General features: G+C 43.6%; 1 protein-coding gene across 8 annotated transcripts in view; it reads right to left on the bottom strand.

The window, feature by feature from the left end:
• Positions 1 to 20,155, bottom strand: part of KIF13A (kinesin family member 13A) — a 216,264-nt gene that overhangs the window by 78,052 nt on the left and 118,057 nt on the right. For all 8 annotated transcript variants that reach the window (XM_043590738.1, XM_043590739.1, XM_043590740.1 and 5 more), the window contains exons 5-9: positions 9,686 to 9,778; positions 8,406 to 8,586; positions 6,516 to 6,603; positions 4,884 to 5,018; positions 3,852 to 3,964 (exon numbers count right to left, since the gene is read on the bottom strand). In XM_043590738.1, the coding sequence (XP_043446673.1) occupies positions 3,852 to 3,964; positions 4,884 to 5,018; positions 6,516 to 6,603; positions 8,406 to 8,586; positions 9,686 to 9,778 (610 nt within the window). The remainder of the gene's footprint in view (positions 1 to 3,851; positions 3,965 to 4,883; positions 5,019 to 6,515; positions 6,604 to 8,405; positions 8,587 to 9,685; positions 9,779 to 20,155) is intronic.

Raw genomic sequence — 20,155 nt, 5'->3', positions numbered from 1 at the left:
GTGTGCGGAAATTCAGAATTTTTTGAATTTTAGGAAGTATAGTGCATACATCACACATGACCATGGGTAGGTCTGGGACAGCAGCCCATAATACAATACATTTACATTTCTACAGCTAACCATATGAATGGCCACCCTAAATGAGTAAACAAAGACTATAAATACAGATAAAGACTAAGAGAGCCTCATGGGAGTTCAGGTGAGGCTCCACCAACAAGCAAGCTGTGAAGAAAAAAAAAAAGCACTTGGTTTTCAGAGCGTTCTGGATTTTGGAATGGCAGGTGAGGGATGGAGGGCCAATTTCCATGAAGATCTCTAAGCTGTGCTGACCCCAGGGAACCTTCCAGTGGAGAGACGATGTCCCATTCATACGGTCGCTACGTACCGATGACCAGAGCGAGGGCCTGGAGGACACGTGCTGGAGACCTGGGCCTGGCCTGGACTTTAGGGGCATATGCACCTACTCAGGGGGATCAGAGAGGTATATGGGGAAAAGAAAACAGCCCTGGACTGGGGCGCAGTGGAAAAGGTTCAGAGGCAGCTTCCCTCCCTCTGAACCGGTTATTTTGGGAAAAGCATAAGACCAGCTCGGCAAGCATCCACAGGCTAGCCAAGGTGTCATAAAAAATAGTTCCATGCTTACACGTTGGCTTAAGTAGCATGTCTCAACGTTGTCTGGCCAGAAAAAAAAATCCTCCTTCCTTTCATTTTGTTCAAGCAAAGTGACTTCCTATTGTCCTAAACTATGTGCTCCTCATGCTCTAACAAATCACCACAAATGCAGTGGCTTAAAACAACACCTATTTTCTGACAGTTCTGGAGGCCAGAAGTCCAGAACATGTCTCATGGGGCTAACATCAAGGTGTCAGCAGGGCTGCCCTAGGGGACCGTCTGTCTCCTTGCCGTTTCCACCTTCCACAGGCTGCCCGCATTCTGGGGCTCACGGCCCCTTCCTCCACCTTCAAACAAGAGCTGGACGGTGAAGGCTTTCCATCACTCTGCATCACTCTGACCAACTCTGGCCCTCCTACCTCCCTCTTTCACTTTTAAAGAGCTTTGTTTTTATTTTTTTTTTAACTTTTTACATTTATTTTGAGAGAGAGAGACAGAGTGTGTGAGTGGGAGACGAGGCAGAGAGAGAGGAGAGAGAATTCCAAGCAGGCTCCACACTGTCAATGCAGAGCCCAACACAGGGCTTGAACTCACGAACTGTGAGATCACGAATGGAGCCGAAATCAAGAGCCAGAAGCTTAACAGACTGAGTCACCCAGGTGTCCCTAAGGAGCTTTGTTTTTACATCAGGTCCACCTGGATAATCTCCTCATCAAAAAATCTTAATCACATCTGCAATACCCTCAGCCTTTCAAGGTCACGTATGCAAAAGTTTTGGGGATTAGGACAAGGACATATTTAGGGGGCGGGGAGGCAGTATGTCTATAACAGTATCTAAATTTCTTTTGCATTCCCAGCGTCTAATGCAGTGCCAGACACAGAGCAGAGGCTTAATCAATGTCTGCTTGGCCTTCATCCATATTACTTAAGTGTCTCCAACCATCAACTTCCTCATCTATCAGTAGATAAAAATACCTATTAAGAGCCTCACATGATATAATGCAGACGAAAGTGCTCTGAAAACTACAAAGAACCAGCAGACAAGATCCCACTGACTAGTAGTGGGGAGTACATGCATCCGTTTGTGAAACAGCTAGCATATAAATAAGGAACGACAGCATGATGCTAAGAGGATTCCATTCAATTTGGTAAGTCATTATGGAAGACAGTTGCTGGGGATCTAAATCACGTTATCACGTGGCCTTGAGGTAGTCCAGCTTGGGACATGGCCTAATTTAGTGCCCAAATTAAAGAGGGCGCTATAATGTCTACTCTGGGGCAAAAGTATCAACTAGGACTCTTGCAGGCAAACAGAACACATGGTCACCTCAAGTATACTGCCTGGGGGTTTCACCCAGCTCAGTCACCACAAGTATACTGGCCCTGGAGCCAGACTGCCTGCAACCAGATGCAGATCCACACTCAGACCTCTGAGACCTGGGGCACGTTATTTAACCAATCTCTGTCTTGATTTCCTCATCTATAAAATAAGGATAACAGACACCCCCCACCCCGTCCCCGCCCCTGCAACGCTAATGCAAGGATGAGTTATTACATGGGGAGCATTCAGAACAGCGCCTAGAACACAGTAAGAGGTCAGTACAAGTTAGTGATCATCACCCTTCAAGGCCAGCCATACTCTAATTTCTCACACATTCCCAGCACAGAACTTCTAGCGTTTTCCCATACACCCAGCCAGAAGGCAAAGGGCTGGCATGGCTTAGCAGCAGTAAACAAATCTCTACGAGGACTGACAATCTTTTTGTTGACACCTGCTTCCTAATACCCCCCTTTCTGCTTTCCCATCCCAGCTCTTGAGCTCACTGTGGATCACAGAGCTGCAGCCCAGGCCTGGGCTCCTACAGAGCTTTGTCATGAAATCTAGCAAAACCCTTTGTTATTAGAGAGGGAGACAGGCTGACTGGAAGATTAACTCCCTAAAGCAGCAGTCTCTGCAGCGAGTGCCGCTGTGTCCAGCTGATAGAGGGGGTGATATCTTACTTCTAATTTTAAACTTCGGAACACTAAAATTATAATGTGCTAGCGTCATTTTTAAAATGCAAGCGGCACCAATATGTTCCTGCCTCTATTACCCCTTGTCACTTCTGTCCTAAATGAAACCCCAAGTTATGTCTCAGCAGAAAGATGTTACAAGTACAAACTAAACTACTTCTGCAGAACTTAAAAAACAATTTTTTTTTTACTGTTTATTTATTTTTGAGAGAGACACAGAACGCAAGTGGGAGAGGGGCAGAGAGAGAGGGAGACACAGCATCCAAAGCAGGCTCCAGGCTCTGAACTGTCAGCACAGAGTCCGATGCGGGGTTCAAACCCACAAACCGCGAGATCACGACCTGAGCCGAAGTTGGACGCTTAACCGACTGAGCCACCGAGGCGCCCCTCTTCTGCTGAACTTTTATGCTATTTACACAGGTTATAAAAATAATAGCTGCAATAATTAATATTGATTCAGTGCCAGGCATTGTTCTAAGCCCATTATGGGTATTTGAGCTCCAACAATTCTATGAAGTAGGGACTATTATTATCCCCCATTTACAGATGAGAAAAAGAAAACACAGAAGGGTAAAAGGAAGGAATGAACTCTGACAGTCTGGCTTAAGTCAGACACCAACTCTGCTTCCTCTTCTGCTGGAAAGCCAAGCTCGCTCTGGCCCAGCAGGTGCCATCCTGGGAGACTAGTTACAGAAAACAAGCACTTCACCTGCCTGTGTGCAGAATGCCTTCATCTCCTCTGTCTGTCTGGCAAACTCCTACACATCCTGCACCACCCTGCCCTCTGTCAGCCTCCAGTGTGCATCCCTGGGTGCACTGAAGGCAAACAGTGAGTTTTCGATACGGCAGGTATTCAGTAACTGCTCCATTTTTTTTTTAGGTATTGATGTTTAAACAGCATTCGCCATACAAAGGGCTTCAGAGCAGCTTTTGTTTTCAGAGTACGCTCCTTGGGTTAATCTAAGACAGAATTTGATTTAGAGAACTGTGATGTGCACTCACGCAAGACCGCATCATACACGAGGATACCCTGCGGGCCGCGGCACGGAGCTTCACACACATAAACCTCACGCGTTTCGGCAGAGGCAGGCCGTTAGTTTTCCTCAGCTCAGTTTAATAAAGCTACACAGACCCAGAACCACATGCCGCCGGAACCATTCGATAGCTTCTAACGCAACAAGTCCCCCAGACACACACGCAGCCCGGCGTCGCCCCGGCCACCTTACTTGTTAATGTTGCTGCCTTCTTTCAGTCGCTCTCCCGCGGCTCCGGTTTTGGACACTCTCTCGCTACCCGCCAGGTCCACCAGGCTGACCTTACTGACCTTCTCTCCGGAGTTCTAGTTGGAGGAAACAGGACAACGACACACGTGAGTGCAAATGCAGATGTCTACACGGATGTTGGTACTGTAACTGAGGGCAGCCTCAGCGGCCAGGCCCCTGCAGCAGGGCAGGTAAGAAGCTATGCAGACTCGCATTTGCACGGTCAAATTAATTAATTAATTAATTTATTTATTTATTAAAAAAAATTTTTTTAAATGTTTATTTATTTTTGATACAGAGAGAGACAGAGCCTGAACAGGGGAGGGTCAGAGAGAGAGGGAGACACAGAATCTGAAACGGGCTCCAGGCTCTGAGCCATCAGCCCAGAGCCCGATGCGGGGCTCGAACTCACGGACCGTGAGATCATGACCTGAGCCAAAGTCGGACGCTTAACCGACTGAGCCACCCAGGCGCCCCTGCACGGTCAAATTTAAACTGCCATGCGAACGCAGTGTTTGTTGTATAGCTGGGGAGCAAGCACGCTCAGCTTTCAGAATATAGTCAGGAAGCGGGAGGTTTTCTGTGCCTTTGAGGAAACACCAGCACATGAGGATGCCCGCATATTCAGGTCAAATTCCTCTCCTTTCGAAAAAGTGTTCTTTAGGCTAAAGATTGTGGTTTTTTCTTTAATAGCCCATAAGGGTTATGAGGTAGACACAGCTGTTTTTAGGGGAATTTCAGGATGAAAGTATACATATTAAAAGCTGTATGGCGACATCATCATGCTCTTTAGGGAGTTTACACAAGAAACCCTATATTTTTTTAAAGTTCTATATAAAGGAAGACCTAATAAACTAAATGATTTAAGCAAAGTGGCTCAGCTAGTAAGTAGGAAAGCCCACACAAAATTCTCAGCAGCAGAACCCAACCCAAATACTTCACTGCTGCAGATATGAGTTCTTTTATTGCCACCAAAGGTTCCCCCCTGTCCCTCACCCCAGACTGCAGGTCGTAAAGCGTCTGCGTGATTATGATGTTGAACACAGCATGGGAGCGGCTACTTTCTTCATTCATGTTGGTTGCAGCTACGGTCCGAGACTTATTTCCCTCAGACATCAATGACTCAATATCCTAGAGGCAAAGCATAAGGAAAACATCAGAAGCAAACACATGGGAATGCAGTCCCGCCTACCAGGTATACAGATTAATGGCCATCCCTGGGATGCAGGGTCACCGCCCTTCCACCCGAACCTCCGCGGGGCACGGTGGGAGCCTTTACCTCCCTCTCCGCTTTCTAAGATACGAGATGTTTCCCCCAGTCTGGCCCTCCCACAATTGTCCCCTTTCTCTGTTCAGCACCTTTTTTTGCCCCAGCAAGTTCCTAGGGAAGAAAAGAAATGTGTATCGAGCTCCAGATAGTAACAGCAGTGACCTTATTTTATTCTAACTCTCCTGTGCTTCACACTCTGCATGGCTGTCTACTGCTTTTGTGTCCCCCTCCTCCCACACCGTGCTTCTCCAAGGACAGGGACTTTTCCTTATTCATCCTTGGACACCTGTCTTCGAACACTGGGAACCTATGGGCTCTCACACAATGTTTGATGAATAAGTTTTATAAAAGATGCATTCTCCTGATGTTACCCACAGAACACTGACGTTCCTGGAGATCAAGTTAACTTTTCCTACATCTAGTCAGAGACAGAGCGGGGAAGCAAATCACAAGCTCCGTGGCTCTTACTAATAAGTGACAGGGTGAGATGGACACTGACCCCCAGCACACTGAGCTAGGACCCACACACCTGAGCGAAGGTGCTGACTTAGCACCTTTATGCCAGAGAGTTTTCCATTTGCTTCAGCACCTAAGTGCTTCTAAAGTGACGACTGCACTCTGGTTCTGATTTGAGCAACACTAAAACCTTCTTCATCTAAATGGCTGGAGGGAGTTATCTCACAGATTAATTTTAGTCACACTGAGTCCGAGGTGATGATGGGACGGCCACAACCTCCAGACCACACACCTAGATAGAGGATGTTTTGGCTCACTCGTCTGTCTGCATCCCTCGGCAACACAGAGCAGGTTGTTTTGGGGGGTTTCCGGAGCAGTGACAATAGAAGCAAGGTCAAAACATCTAGTCGGGAATATATAGAGGCGTTAAAGTCAAGTAGCAGGAGAATGAGACGGGTCAGTCAATGGAGAGAGGAACAATTCGGACAAACAGAAGAACCAGAAGAGTGAAAAGCAATGGAAATGGGCACAGGAGACACTGTCAGAGGGAGGAGCGTGAATTTACTACCCAACACTGCTTATGTGCATCTAGACTTCTCTAGGAGGACATCACTGGCAACCTTGGGGAGGCTATTTTCAAGAAAGTGGTATGAAAGAAAATATTCAGCAACTCAAAATGCCGAGCCTCTTAGCCACACTGTAATGCCTTCACAACAAAGCAGGTTGAAGGTGTTTCTTTCCATGTAGGGGATGTTGCTACTGGGCTCCCGAGACCACACGTGGTACCAATATGCTATAAAGCATTCACATAAAAAATACATTCAACATTACTTACATGCTTCAATTTACCACCATTTTTTTTTTAATGACTTTTTTTTTTTTTTTTTTTTAATGACACTTACCTCAAAACTAGTGACAGCCAGCTGGGATAAACCATCTACATATGGCCCCAACACTTTATGCTCTCGAACTTTAAGAGACTGTCTATTCCTTTGGGAGGAAGTAAAAAGGAATGAATGAATCAGACCAAACTGGGAAGCTTTTCTTTCTTTTTAAGTACTCGGAAACTAAGATTGCAATATTTTTAATGATCAAAAATAAATTCTAAAAGCTACTTTATTTGGATTAGCAAAACAGCATTCCATATGAGGAATGTCTTTTATACTCTGATTTCTATTTAAAGTAGCTTACTCTATTTAAAAAATTCTATCTTTACTCCCAAACTAAACACCCAGGACACAGAATACTAGGTTAGGTGAACTTGTTCTAGTAGATGAACTTTAGTTTTACGTAGAAGAAAAGGAAGGAAGGAAGGAAGGAAGCCCTTTGGAAGACAGTTGGGCAGTACCTCATAAAGTCAGAGATTCAGTATCTTATTGCCTGCAAGTCCACCCCAGATGCAGTCCCTAGAAACCCCGACATTTGCAACACCCAAGAGGACACAACAAGAATGCTCAGAGTGGCACCGTAGCAGTAGAAAGTGGAAACCACACAGGCGACAGGCGTGAGACAGGCTATGGTAATCATATAATGGAACACCAAAAAGCAGTAAAAGTCAATGCATCCTTACTTCATATCATCAGAATGAATGAATCATGAACAGGAAACTACAAGTCAATGAAGGACATATATATGATAATGTCACACAAAGTTTCAAATTGTGCAAAATTATGTGCAAATTTTAAGAGGGGTGAAGATAATGAGAAACATAAAATTCCTAACAGTGGTTACCCTGGGGAGGGGTAGGGAATGGAATGGAATCCAAGAGAAACATATAGGGGCTCCAAAAATATTGGTCATGTTCCATTTTATTAAGCCAAATGGTAAAGAGGGTAGTCAATTTTATTATTATTTATATCTTACATGTGTTATAAGTGTTCTTTCATATGCAAATAGTTAATAACTTTAAAGTAAATATAAACATTTCCCACGATTGGTTCACTTCCTTGTCACCTACCATTTTGATCGTATACCTTTGGTAACACCCTTGACCACACAGCAGCTAGAAGCATATAAAATAATTCAGGATACTGAATTGTATTTAGAGAATGACCTGAACACACAGAGACACCCCACAGACTTGAAACACAGGGTCAAAATGCACCACAGAATTAACAATGGTTATTTTTAGTTTTGAGGGATTATAGGTCATTTTTAGTTCTTACTACGTTTTGCCTATTTTCTGAATTTTCTATGAATATGTGTTAGTTTTAAGTCAGTAAAAAAAAAATTAAGGAAGAAAAGTAAATGACCCTTTTTCTCTCTATGAATCAAACTCATCTGGTTTTTATCACCTCATTTTTAAAAAGTACGGAGGTGGGGATTTCCCCTTGGGTCCACTTACTCATAGTCTCTACGGGTGGGGCTCAGGCCAGCACATTCTTAAAAAGCCCCCCAACGTGATTCCAGCACACAGCCCAGGGAGAGAATGGCTTGCCCGGGCTGAGTTCTTTCAAGCCTTCAGGCACTTACTCTAATTTAGAGCTGCTGCTTTCCACATGAATGGGAGAACCAATGTGTCATTCTTAACTCAATTTGTTAGCCATGGTAGCAAAAATAATACCAACGTAAAAACGTCTTTTTAAATGGCATACGTAAGCAACTTTATACATGAATTTAGGATAAACTACATGTACTGGGTCTACCAGCAGGCTTTGGTTTCTCAGCGAATGAACTGAAACCAGAGCAGTGACCCAATGGCTCAAATAAATATATTCACTTGCAGTTTTAACTTAAGGATCATTTACAATTATTACCCCCCATTATAAGCTTAATTGCAACCACTAACTTACCCTTTGGGGTCTAAAAGATCCCGAACTTTCTCATTATAAATTTCCATATAGGATACTTCGACTTTAAAGGTCTGTGACTCATTTTGCTCTAGGGAGATCCTTTTAAATAAAGCACAGCAGAGCCTTGGAATAAGGCCCAGCTGCTCAGCACTGCCCATCATGGAGAAGGATTTTCCTGAACCTGGAGAATATCAAGCAGAAAGAAGGGAGGAAGCAGAGGAAGTGAAACATAATGCTTCCATCATATGAGTTTCCTACATACACACACCAGGGTCACATAGCAGATGTGGCAAACATTGCCCTCAAACTCATGCCCTCGGGCAGTAAGGCAACTATTCTTTCTATAACACGCATGGTCTCCAGTTTGACAGAGGGATGCCTACAAATATAACCACTACAGATACATGATCTTGAAAAGTATGTATAGTAAGTATCAAGTATACATTATTGAGTAACATTGACAGTCCTTAGCCACAAAAATAGTTTATTTTTGTGAAAGTATCCTCTCACCGAGTCTCCTAGCTGTCCTGTGATGTGACAGCAGGGAGTACTGGCATGACTTAGTCTAACTTTCTAACTGAAGCAATGTTAACGGCTGAGCCCCTAGCATGCTTCTGTTCTACGTGTTCCAAGCACCTGTCTCACAATCTTGGTTTAATAATCCATCACCGCTCAAGGGGCACCTGGGTGGCTCAGTAAGTTAAGCGTCGGACTCTTGATTTCAGCTCAGGTCATGATCTTATGGCTCACGAGGTCGAATCCCCCATCGGGCACTGTGCTGGCAGTGCGGAGCCTGCTTGGGATTCTCTCTCCACACCCCGCTGTCTCTCTCTCTGCCTCGCCCCCACTCACATGCACACACGCACGTGCACGTGCCCTGTCTCTCTCAAAATAACTAAACTTAAAAAATATCCAACACCACTCTTGTGCCCAGGGAAGGTCCTCCGTATAGGACGATACTAAGAGTTGTTCTACCACTTTTTACTAGAACCTTTATACTGAGAAACTGGTGATTATTTTTCCAGTTCGAATACAGTTAAAACTACAATTTAGGAAAATGACACTTAACAGTTTGAAACTAGCCTTGCTCAATTACTCAGTTACCAAAATTGTTGAACCTTCAGAAGGAGGGGCCTTTTGATCATCAAATTCAGTTAAACCCACAAAATCAGAAGTATGTTTCTGTCACTTCCCAGGAAGTGTCACTAGAAAGTGCTTTCTAGTTCTAGGCTTTAAGAAATGCATATTTAATATCACTGACTATAAATACAGCTACTTACCTGTCTGTCCATATGCAAAAATACAAGCATTATACCCCTGGAAGGCTTTTTCAAGAATTCCTTCCCCAAGGCACTTGAAAACCACTTCTTGACCTAAAAAATAAAATAAAAAAACAACCAAAGAAAAGAATGATTTTTCTTGACATGTTTGGATTAGTAACAGAGTCCTGGTTATTAACAATAGTCTCTCAATCCAAAAAAGATGTTAAAAGTGTATTGTGTGACTACTTTCGAGGGCTGTGTATTAAGAGCTCAGTTCCTGGGGCACCTGGGTGGCGCAGTCAGTTAAGCGGCCGACTTCAGCCAGGTCACGATCTCGCGGTCCGTGAGTTCGAGCCCCGCGTCGGGCTCTGGGCTGATGGCTCGGAGTCTGGAGCCTGTTTCCGATTCTGTGTCTCCCTCTCTCTCTGCCCCTCCCCCGTTCATGCTCTGTCTCTCTCTGTCCCAAAAATAAATAAATGTTGAAGAGCTCAGTTCCTGAATTAGTTCATGATTCTACCCGTTCTTTCCCTCTTGGGACACTTCTCCAGGCACGGATGCTGGAGGGCCACACCGAAGCATCGTTTAAATTCTGTTGCGCTTCCTCCCAAGAGCTGGTATTAAAACGGCATTCAACATAATGGTCCTATCTCCCCATCTGGATTCTGAGCTTGCAGTGAGCTGGAGCCTTGTCAGACGCATCTCGAGAGGTGTAAGTACCTAGCACAGTGCAAAGTACGGGCCAAGTACAGAGAAACTGTTCATTGTTTGGTGGGTGGGGCGGGGTGTGGAGCGAAGGCACCTGTCTGCTTGTCCCCATCGTGGGCTGGAGGACGAGTTCCCTTCTGCGGGCCTGCCTACAGCTTACTGCAATTCTTGGCGATGTTCAGTCATGCGCAATACAGCCAGTAGCAACCGGCTGAAGAGAAAAGCGTGAAAATCTTTTTCAACAGTGAAGGCGGCATTTACTACCCTTTGAAATTTGTGACTTTCTAATATTCATTCCCCGTCATTAAGAGAATTAAAACGATGCTCTCCTTCCTGTGCTCTACTACTCCTGAACAGTCACGATTACAGTATTTGCCAAAACTACTGGTTTAAGTACCTCTTTCCTCCAGTGGACTGAGAACCCCCCGATTGATGTCGGAGACTATAATCTGTTTATTTTTGTAATCCTAGGGCCTGGGACAAAATGCTTAATAAATGTTGGTTGAAAAGAATGAGTCCTTTTTTTTTTAATCCTACACAACAATTCCTTTTACGTTTGGAGGTAATGCAACAGAACATAAGCTCTCAGGTGTACTTCTTCTTTCCTGCAAAGTTGGATCGGATTTTAGCAGTCCCTTGTTACATTGGGGCACCTCATGGCTGCAGAATGGGACTCTTATAAATGTTAAATGTGAAACAAGTCATATTTTCAACCATTAGGTTGGCGAAAAACAAAGTTTTGGCAACAATATAGCTAGACTGAGGAAATACAGGCATTTTCATAACCTGCTGGTGGGAGAAAAAACAAATGCAGCCATTTGAAGAAAACCTTGCAGCACCTTTGAAAGAGAATATAAATAAGCCCATACTCTGGCCCACTGTGAGGCACGCGCCCTAGAGGCATTCCCACAAGGGACCCCTGTAATAGGGTGCTTATGGCAGCATTAGTTTTCTTCTTCTTTTTAAAATGTTTATTTTTGAGAGAGAGAGAGGGAAGGGACAAAGGGCGGGGGGCAGAGGATCCAAAGAGGGCTCTGTGCTAACACTAGCGAGCCCGAGGTGGGGCTCGAACTCACAAGCCGTGAGATGATGACCTGAGCCAAAGTCGGATGCTCAACCGACTAAGCCACCCAGGCTCTCCAGGGCAGCATTATTTCAATTCTCTAAGTTGGAATAAAGTTAAATGCCCATTAATAAGGGAGTAGAGACATAAAATGTGACTATTTTATATGACAAAGATAACAAACCATGTTAAAAAAAATAAAACAAACGTGTGTAAACAATGCTGGAATTCAAAAACATTGCTGCATTTAACAAAAGTCATGTGCAAACTATACATACAGGGTAAAGAACTTATGTCAAATAGAAAGAGAGAGAGAGAAAAGCACTAAAGTTAGAAAAAATGAAATGGAAGAAAAAATGCCAAATTGATATAACCTTATTTCTCTCTGACCTCTACCATCTAGTGCAGAGCCTGGTACCTAAGAGTATTTAAAACATGTTGGTGTACCACACGGATTTTTTTGAAGGGTGTAACCACCCTGAAACACACAGGTTTGTTGTGAAGACCAACTAAAGATGTGTGTGTGTGTGTGCACGTACTCATGTACAGACTGAAAAGAGGCAATGACAAAGTTAACACCCACTACGTCACCATTTTTTTCTGGTGCGTCTTCTCAAAAGATCTTCCTTATCCTGCATGGACTCCCCCAAGGCCCACGCCCAAAGGCAGGCCTTAAATCTGGAGCAGAGCCCTGCCGTGTAGAACACAGGAGTTGAACACAGCCCGCGCTCAGGCTTGTGAGACCTGACCGTGGTCCTCAGCCAGACCCAAGTGCCAGCCACCCGCAGGCTCTGAAGGCACCACTTTCTTGGCACAAGCAGATGAATGGAGCCATCTTGTTGGATCTCCCACCCTGGTCAACCAGCCCCTCAGGAAGTGGGTGAGGGTGGGGACAAGACGCTTCGAGGCTTGGCTAGGTCAAACATCCTGCCCGTAATTCATGATTTCAACTCCTATTCGGTAACTTGAAAAAAAGCTCCTGCTTGAGCTGACTGCAGGATTCAACTGCAGGGGAGCACTGTGGTTAGAGCATGACCATGGCCACTCAGTCAGGAACCTCTCTCTTCCCATGTTAGGTAGTGAGAGACAATACTTCTGACTTATGCACCTGAGGCCGAGCAGGATGGAAATATGAGGACTTATTTTCTCCATATTCTTCTTTTTTTTTTTTAATGTTTATTTTTGAGAGAGAGAAACTGCGTGTGTGTGAGTGGGGAAGGGGCGGGGGGGTGGGGCTAGGATCTGAAGCGGGTTCTGTGCTGACAACAGAGAACCTGATGCAGAGCTTGAACTCATGAACCATGAGGTCATGACCTGAGCCAAAGTCAGCTGCTTAATGGACTGAGCCACCCAGGCACCCCTCTTCATATTCTTTTAAAGGCAAATCACAGTGTTGCTTATTCTTAGTACAAATGGTCTTTTAAACTAAAGATTAGTCAAAAACAAAGAAACACAAAAAACCAAGAATGAATGCTACAGAGCTACATGAAATAGGTTTAAGGCATGTCAGGTGAAGAAGAACCACAAAACAATCCAAGATATGTATACTAAAATTGCACACAAAATAGACCAAATGATTAGAGAATTCTCCAGGATATAAAAATATAAGAATAAACTGGTTTGGGGGCACCTGGGTGGCTCAGTCAGTTGAGCATGTGACTCTTGATTTTGGTTCAGGTCGTTATCCCAGGGTTGTGGGATTGAGCCCCGCATCAGCATGGAGCCTACTCAAGATTCTTTCTCCCTCTGGCTCTGTCCCCTGCTCACATTCTCTCTCTCTCTCTCTCTAGGGGGGAAAAAAACTTAAAAAAAAAAAAAAAAGAATAAATTGGTTTTGCCTATGTCGAAATTATTACAAATACTAAAGAGGATATAAATTAACCTTTTAAAGTTGGATACTTTTATTATTTATGCAACTAAGAAGAAGACAGTTTTTATCATCTGCTCTGTTTGCATTGCACTTTGTGTTTCACATCATTGAATCCTTGCAGTACCCAGCACCAGAGGGTACGGATTGTGATCTGAACGGAGGCTGGGGCTCGGAAAGGGGGATCATTCGCCCAAGATCACACCGCCAGTGAGCGGCAGGGCCGGGGTCTGTCTGCACTGACTCCTGAACGTTAAGGCAGATGCTTAGCCATCATCAGTGACTCACGTTGCAGGACAACTAGGAATCTGATACTCCCACCTCTGGTCTCCTTGGTTTTGTTTAGATTTTTCTCACCAACTCTAGAACTCACCACACCGCGCTATTTTTTTTTCCATTTTTCTCTACCCCTGGGTGGTGAAAACGGCTGCTTTTGTGTCTTGGAAGAGTCCTTGGCACACAGTAGGCACTTTTATTTCCCAAGTTATTCCTCTGTTGACATAGCTGTCCTCAGACTAAAGTGTATTTAATTGGAGGCCCCTTTCCTCATTAGTGAGGACTGACACATCAAAATATTATTTGCTGAACTTAAAAAGAAATGTTCAATTGCATTAGAGTTTATACTTTGATCAAAGTATGGCTGTTTTTGAAATTCTAATGAGCCCCTAAAGACTACAGTACCCTTGGTTAAATAAGGCACTGGGGACAGACATGAATAGATGTGTTAACATAATATGTATACTAATTGGACAATTTTGATAAAAATTACAGATTATACTTTTCCTGGCACCCATATAGTAGCCTCCTGGACATTAAAACAAAATATACGTGACAGAAAAAAACAAACTAGTCTCTCTGATTTGTACTAAATCTGTGCATGTGCTTTTCAAAAAGTCAAGTTCTCTTAGACATTTAGTTATGCTTGACAGACGGAATATAATTCAGATTTAACATATTTAATAAAGTTTTAGTTATAAGTAGGAAAGGAAAAACTTCTGGGGAATACAAAATGGAATATGAAAAAGTAGAAAACAATTATACTGTGTTTCTGGAAAGAGTTCATCTCTTTTCCATCCTTAAATAACCATCTTGAAGCAGAATTTGTAAAAGGATAAATACAAAGAACTATTGTTATGTTCATGTATTTTTACAATTTTAAGCAAGACTGGATTCTAGAGAGACTGGAATACATTTTGTCACTATGGCTTCATGTCTTAAGGGAAATTTATTCTTCTTTATGACAGGAAATAATGAAGACTTTCCCACCTCCACAAAGTTACATCAATATTACTAATTTTTTAATAGCTGCTTAGCTTCCCATTGTATGTTTAACTGATGCAATCAGTTCCCCACTATGGATATTTAGATTATTTCCTTTTTCTTAAGTATTTATCTTCGAGCACTTTTCTATTGACTTTACGAGGCAAAACTCCAAAAAATCTAATTACTGAGTCTTCTAGCAATCATCTTCTTGGTTTTGACAAAACTAAAATTTTCCTTTCCTTTGTTTATTGCTCACTTTGTACGCATTCTTTAATAAATTGATTACTTGGGTTGTATGTTTCTTTTTATAAATCAATTGGTTTAGTCACTGATTTTCTTACTTAAAAATGCTCATCATGTATCAAGGGTATTAACCTTTGGTCTACTCTATGTTGTAAATATTGTTTCCTAATCTGTCATTTACTTTTTAATCTCATGTTGGTTTTTGTCATACAAAAGCTTTTGGTTGTTCATATCCAAATCTTTCACCTTTTCCTTTGTAATTTTTCCTATGGTATATGTTATGCTTTTATGCTTCCAAAATCCTTTTGTTTTATTATTACCCCAAATTATATAGGGATTCACCTAGATTTTCTTCTAGTTCTGTTATTTTTGTTTTTTACAGTTTTATTTTCAAACCTGAACTCTGCCCCTTACCAGCTGTGTGACCTTGAGCAAGTTCTGGGTTTCTACATTAGTAAATCAGGAACAATGACTGCTACCTTAGTGGGTTGCTGGTATGATTTAATAAGGCAAGAAAGGTAAAGCATATACCATAGGGCCTGGCTGGTGTAAGTATAGAATATATTTTAGTTAATATCCATTGTTATCATCATCCCTTAATCTTTAATCAACTATAATTGATTTTGGTAGAGAGAAGGAGGTAAACATCTAATTATTTTTCCTTAAAATAGTTCCTTCATTGGGATGAGCCTGGGTGGCTCAATGGGTTAAGCATCTGATTCTTGATTTCGGCTCAGGTCATGATCTCAAGGTTTGTGAGATCAAACTCAGCATCAGGCTCCATGCTGACAGCACAGAGCCTGTTTGAGATTCCCTATCTGCCCTTCCTCCACTCACACTCACTCACACGCTCTCTCTCAAAATAAATAAACTTAAAAAAAAAAAAATAGTTCCAGGGGCGCCTAGGTGGCTCAGTTGGTTAAGTGTTTAACTTCAGCTCAGGTCATGATCTCATGGTTTGTGAGCTCAAGCCCCATGTCGGGGTCTGTGCTGACAGCTCACAGCCTGGAGCCCACCTTGGATTCTGTGTCTCCCTCTCTCTCTGCCCCCACCCCCTGCTCACACTCTGTCTGTCTCTCTCTCTCTCTCTTAAAATAAATAAACATTAAAAACAACTAAAAAAAAATAGTTCCTTCATCTTTTCAACCATTCTGTGAGGTAATTCAATTTCAAAGATAAAATAAAAGACACTTATTCTTAGAAAAAAATTTTAAAGGAATCATGTATTGCATTTCTCTAGCGATGGAGAACTTTTTTAATGTTTATTTATTTTTGAGATAGAGAAAGCGTGAGTGGGGGAGGGGCAGAGAGAGGGAGACAGAGGATTCGAAGCGGGCTCTGTGCAGACAGCAGTGAGCCTGATGTGGGGCTCAAACTCGCGAATCGCGAGATCATGCCCTGAGTCGAAGTTGGACGCTCAACCAACTGAGCCACCCAGGCACCCCTCTAGCAATAGAGAATATTTTTAAATATTTCACTGACCAAATATAATGGTGGGGCACTCTCACACATGAAAGAGAGTGAGAGATCGAGCAAGTATATGGTAGTGGGGTATTATGTTTTATTTGTGTTGGTGTGTGTGTATGTATTTGTGTGTTGGGTGTACATGGGATTATATGCGTGTTGGGTGTATGTGTACGTGTGTGTGTTGGGGGTGTGTGTGGCATGTGTTTTGGGTTGTATGGGGGTATGTATATGTGTGTATGTGTGTTGGGGGTACATGTATGTCTATGCTGAGGGTATGTGTATGTCGGTGTGTATGTGTGTTATGTTGGGGCATCATGAGGAGAGAAAGAAAAAACAACATTATTTGGGGCAGGATATGCCAACCTAATACTGTCCAGTGGAGGAAAAATATTTACTATTGTTTCATAACATTATCTCGGAAGGGTACAGGGGGTAAAAACCAACATAATAAAACCTATCAATAAAACTGCAAATAGATAACATACTCCATAGAGTTCCCCTCGTTTTTCTAATCTGGTGCCTTGTTAGCTGTATGACTCCCTGGCTGGGGTTATATTTAATCAATTCTTTGGCTTGGTAACTTTCAGGGCATTACTGGTATGATAAGAAATAACTATAAAAAGACCAGACTGTCAATCAAAGCCTTAAAATGCACTGTGGACTCTTTATACAGCCTCCTGTCCTCCTCAACATAACTGGCTCCCCATGAGACACAAAGGAGGACTATACTTCACTCTGTGATACAGAGAAAACATTAAATATCAAAGAGCCTTATATGGTCTGTTAAGGAGAGTTTGGTTGATCCAAAAGACTGAACGTTTCCTGCTTTGTTCATTTCTATTTTTTAAACCCAGCAGTCCCCTTTTGCAGCACAGCAGAAAACAACAACAACAACAACTTGCCAACGGCTTGTTGAAGCTCACTTTGCAAAAAAATGGGGCTGTTTATGTTGGATGGTGGGAATCAGGGAATCCATAAAAGATGCAGTATCTTCACCTAAATGTTTGCTGACCATTGCTCACCCGCAAAGAGAACAAAGCGAAGCGTTGTATGTCTAGGGGAATGCACAACAGCCCATAAGGGAAAGTTCAGAAGTCCTTGGCAAGCAGGAAGATCTGAGTATTTGTTTCTATCCCAGACAAGCCAAGCAAAGCCACAACACTGTCAAACCCAAGAGGTTTGTGGCTTTTCAGCAGCACCGATGCCAGAGAGGAAGTGCCCTTCTCTAGACACAGCCCCACGTGTCTACGGCAGGGAATCCACAGGACAAACCTAACCTCATTTGTTAATAACCATGACCAAAAAGACACCAATTTCCTCTGTGGGGTTTATGCTTAAAACCACCTACGGACGTATGGACAAGTCTTAAAACACAGGCATGTCCAAAGCAATCTGCAACATAATTTCACAGTCGCAGAGAGGGCTCCTGTCCGGAATTTCTGCAACCAAGGTTAGACACCTGACCCAACCAACCCTACATCACATATATAATACAGATCTTTGAAAAGTGAATACCCTGAGTCCCCACGCTTGCGCATAATCTGTCCCTACTGGGTATCGCAGCAAGGATTCAAAGCTATTACGTGTGCGCACTGAGAAGTGAGCAAGCAAGGTCATTCTCTCTCTATAGCAGGACCCTGATAGCAAAGCGCAGAAGACCAACTAGGGACCAAAGAGAAAATGCACGTACCAATCATATGCCCAACACCTGACTACCAAAGAGGTAGTTACAGAGGCGTATGTTCTAAGAAAAGGGAGAACAAAACAGGAGGGCATAATCCCTGTCTTATTTACAACCTGCATTAAGCAAGGTAGTCTCACGTAGATCATGGCTGAATAAAACAGTAAGTGTGGCAATATGCAGCTAGACATGACATATGCATGGAATATTTTTCGTTTTACTTAAAAAAAATTTTTTTTAATGTTTATTTTTGAAAGAGAGACAGAGCATGAGCAGGGGAGGGGCAGAGAGAGAGGGAGACACAGAATCCAAAGCAGGCTCCAGGCTCAGAGCTGTCAGCACAGAGCCCGACGCGGGGCTCGAACTCACAGACCGTGAGATCATGACCTGAGCCAAAGTCGGACGCTCAATTGACTGAGCCACCCAGGCGCCCCATATTTCTCATTTCTCCAAAGTGGGAACATAGAAGAGCATTCAAGATTTCAACACAATCCACACTTTTGTCAGTTTATACAGAGTCTCCTGTTTTCTTTCTTGTCTCTTTTCTCTCTGGAGTGAGAGTGGAAAAAAATGTCTGAACTCAGTATTTGTGACATGGAGCTCGCGGGCCTGCTCGTTTGTGAGCGTGTTTCCCCACCTCCAAGCAGGGCTGATGGCCACTGAGATTCTGAGGAGTGTGGGTCTGGCAGGGGGCCCAGTTCCAAACGAGAGCACCTGGGTCCTACAAGACCAAAGGGGTCCCCCCACCAACTCTGCAATGGCAAGGAATGCCCAGCCCGGACCAGGCTTCAGCAAATCCCTCTCCCAAACAGCACAGCTCAGAAACTGTCCCATGTAGTGAAGTTAAGCCTGGTTTCAGTTAAATGACCAAAAACTACAGAGTTCAGATAAAATTAAAAAAAAAAAAAAAAAAAGGAGGCTTTAAGGATTGACCTGGTGACACTAGATTTAAGTTTTAATCAACCTCAGAAGTTTGCCATGAAGGGACTTGGGTAAAAGGATCCAGAGGAACTGGGCCATGAGGGTGCAGGGAGAGCACAGGGCCATTTTTCATCATGGTGTCCAAGGGCTATCAGACTTGCAGTGCCTGGGAGTTCTGCTTGCAGCATGGCACAGGGTGACTCACCCAGAAGGACATTTCCACCCCAGCAACGGTGCTGGGACGAGTCATGAGCTGGCAGTGAACCTCGGCTGCTTTTTTGTTGGCAGATAAGGTGGCTGACTCACCCAAGGGGATGGTCAGGCAACGGTGCCCAGGATGGAAGGAGAAACTAAGCCACCTTATGCGTGAGGACAGTCCGACAGAGAATGTATTTTGAGTTATTGTGCAGGGTGTTTTCACATAAACCATCTGCTGAGAAAGAAGGCGTTCCTCATTTCTGTCTGATATATTCTCTCTGGTACAGGAGTAGGCCTGACCGCAAATCCCTGCTGGACTGTGGGGAGCACAATATTGACAGCACGTGAGGGGAGATTAAAATAAAGCCCAAACCAAACATAAGCATTCGGGGCTCCAGAGAACGTCTGACAGGAGGGAGAACACTATTAGAATTATTCCTGGCCGGGTTCCAAGCCAGAGGACTGCAACGTGATTTCCGCATACAGCCACTCTTGGGGGATGTCAGAGAAGAGAGGATGGCCTGGAATTACAGGAGAATCCATAGAAACCTTCACACATAATTGTCACTGACTCAAATCTATCTTTACAAGTGCTTTTCAGCTCTCTCACAGGTAGGAGGACCTCCAAGAACCTCAGTTTTCTCATCTCTAAAACAGGGACAGTAATAGTTTCAACACGATTGACTACCTGACAATTAAATGACCCACCGCAGGTAGAGGGGTGGGCACAGTGCTGGGAACCTAGTGCTCAGAAGTGTACTGTCTATTGTGATTATTATCCACCTCCCTAAATAGCCTGCGCTATGTTAAATGATGTCTCTGGGTACCATTAAGTAAGGAATAGACAGGGATGAAGAAAGGAAAGCCTGTTAGAAGGTGGGGCTGGGTGGGATTGAAGAATAGGAGTAGAGAGGAGCGCCTGCGTGGCTCCGTCAGTTAAGCGTCTGACTTCGGCTCAGGTCATGATCTCACGGTCTGTGAGTTCAAGCCCCGTGTCGGACTCTGTGCTGACAGCTCAGAGCCCGGAGTCTGCTTCGGATTCTGTGTCTCCCCCTGTCTCTCTGGCCCTCCCCCACTTGT

The sequence above is a fragment of the Prionailurus bengalensis genome, chromosome B2 (assembly GCF_016509475.1).
Source record: "Prionailurus bengalensis isolate Pbe53 chromosome B2, Fcat_Pben_1.1_paternal_pri, whole genome shotgun sequence".
NCBI lineage: Eukaryota > Metazoa > Chordata > Mammalia > Carnivora > Felidae > Prionailurus > Prionailurus bengalensis.
The sequence above is the reverse complement of the archived record's forward strand: the minus strand, read 5'-3'. Positions and strand labels throughout refer to the sequence as shown.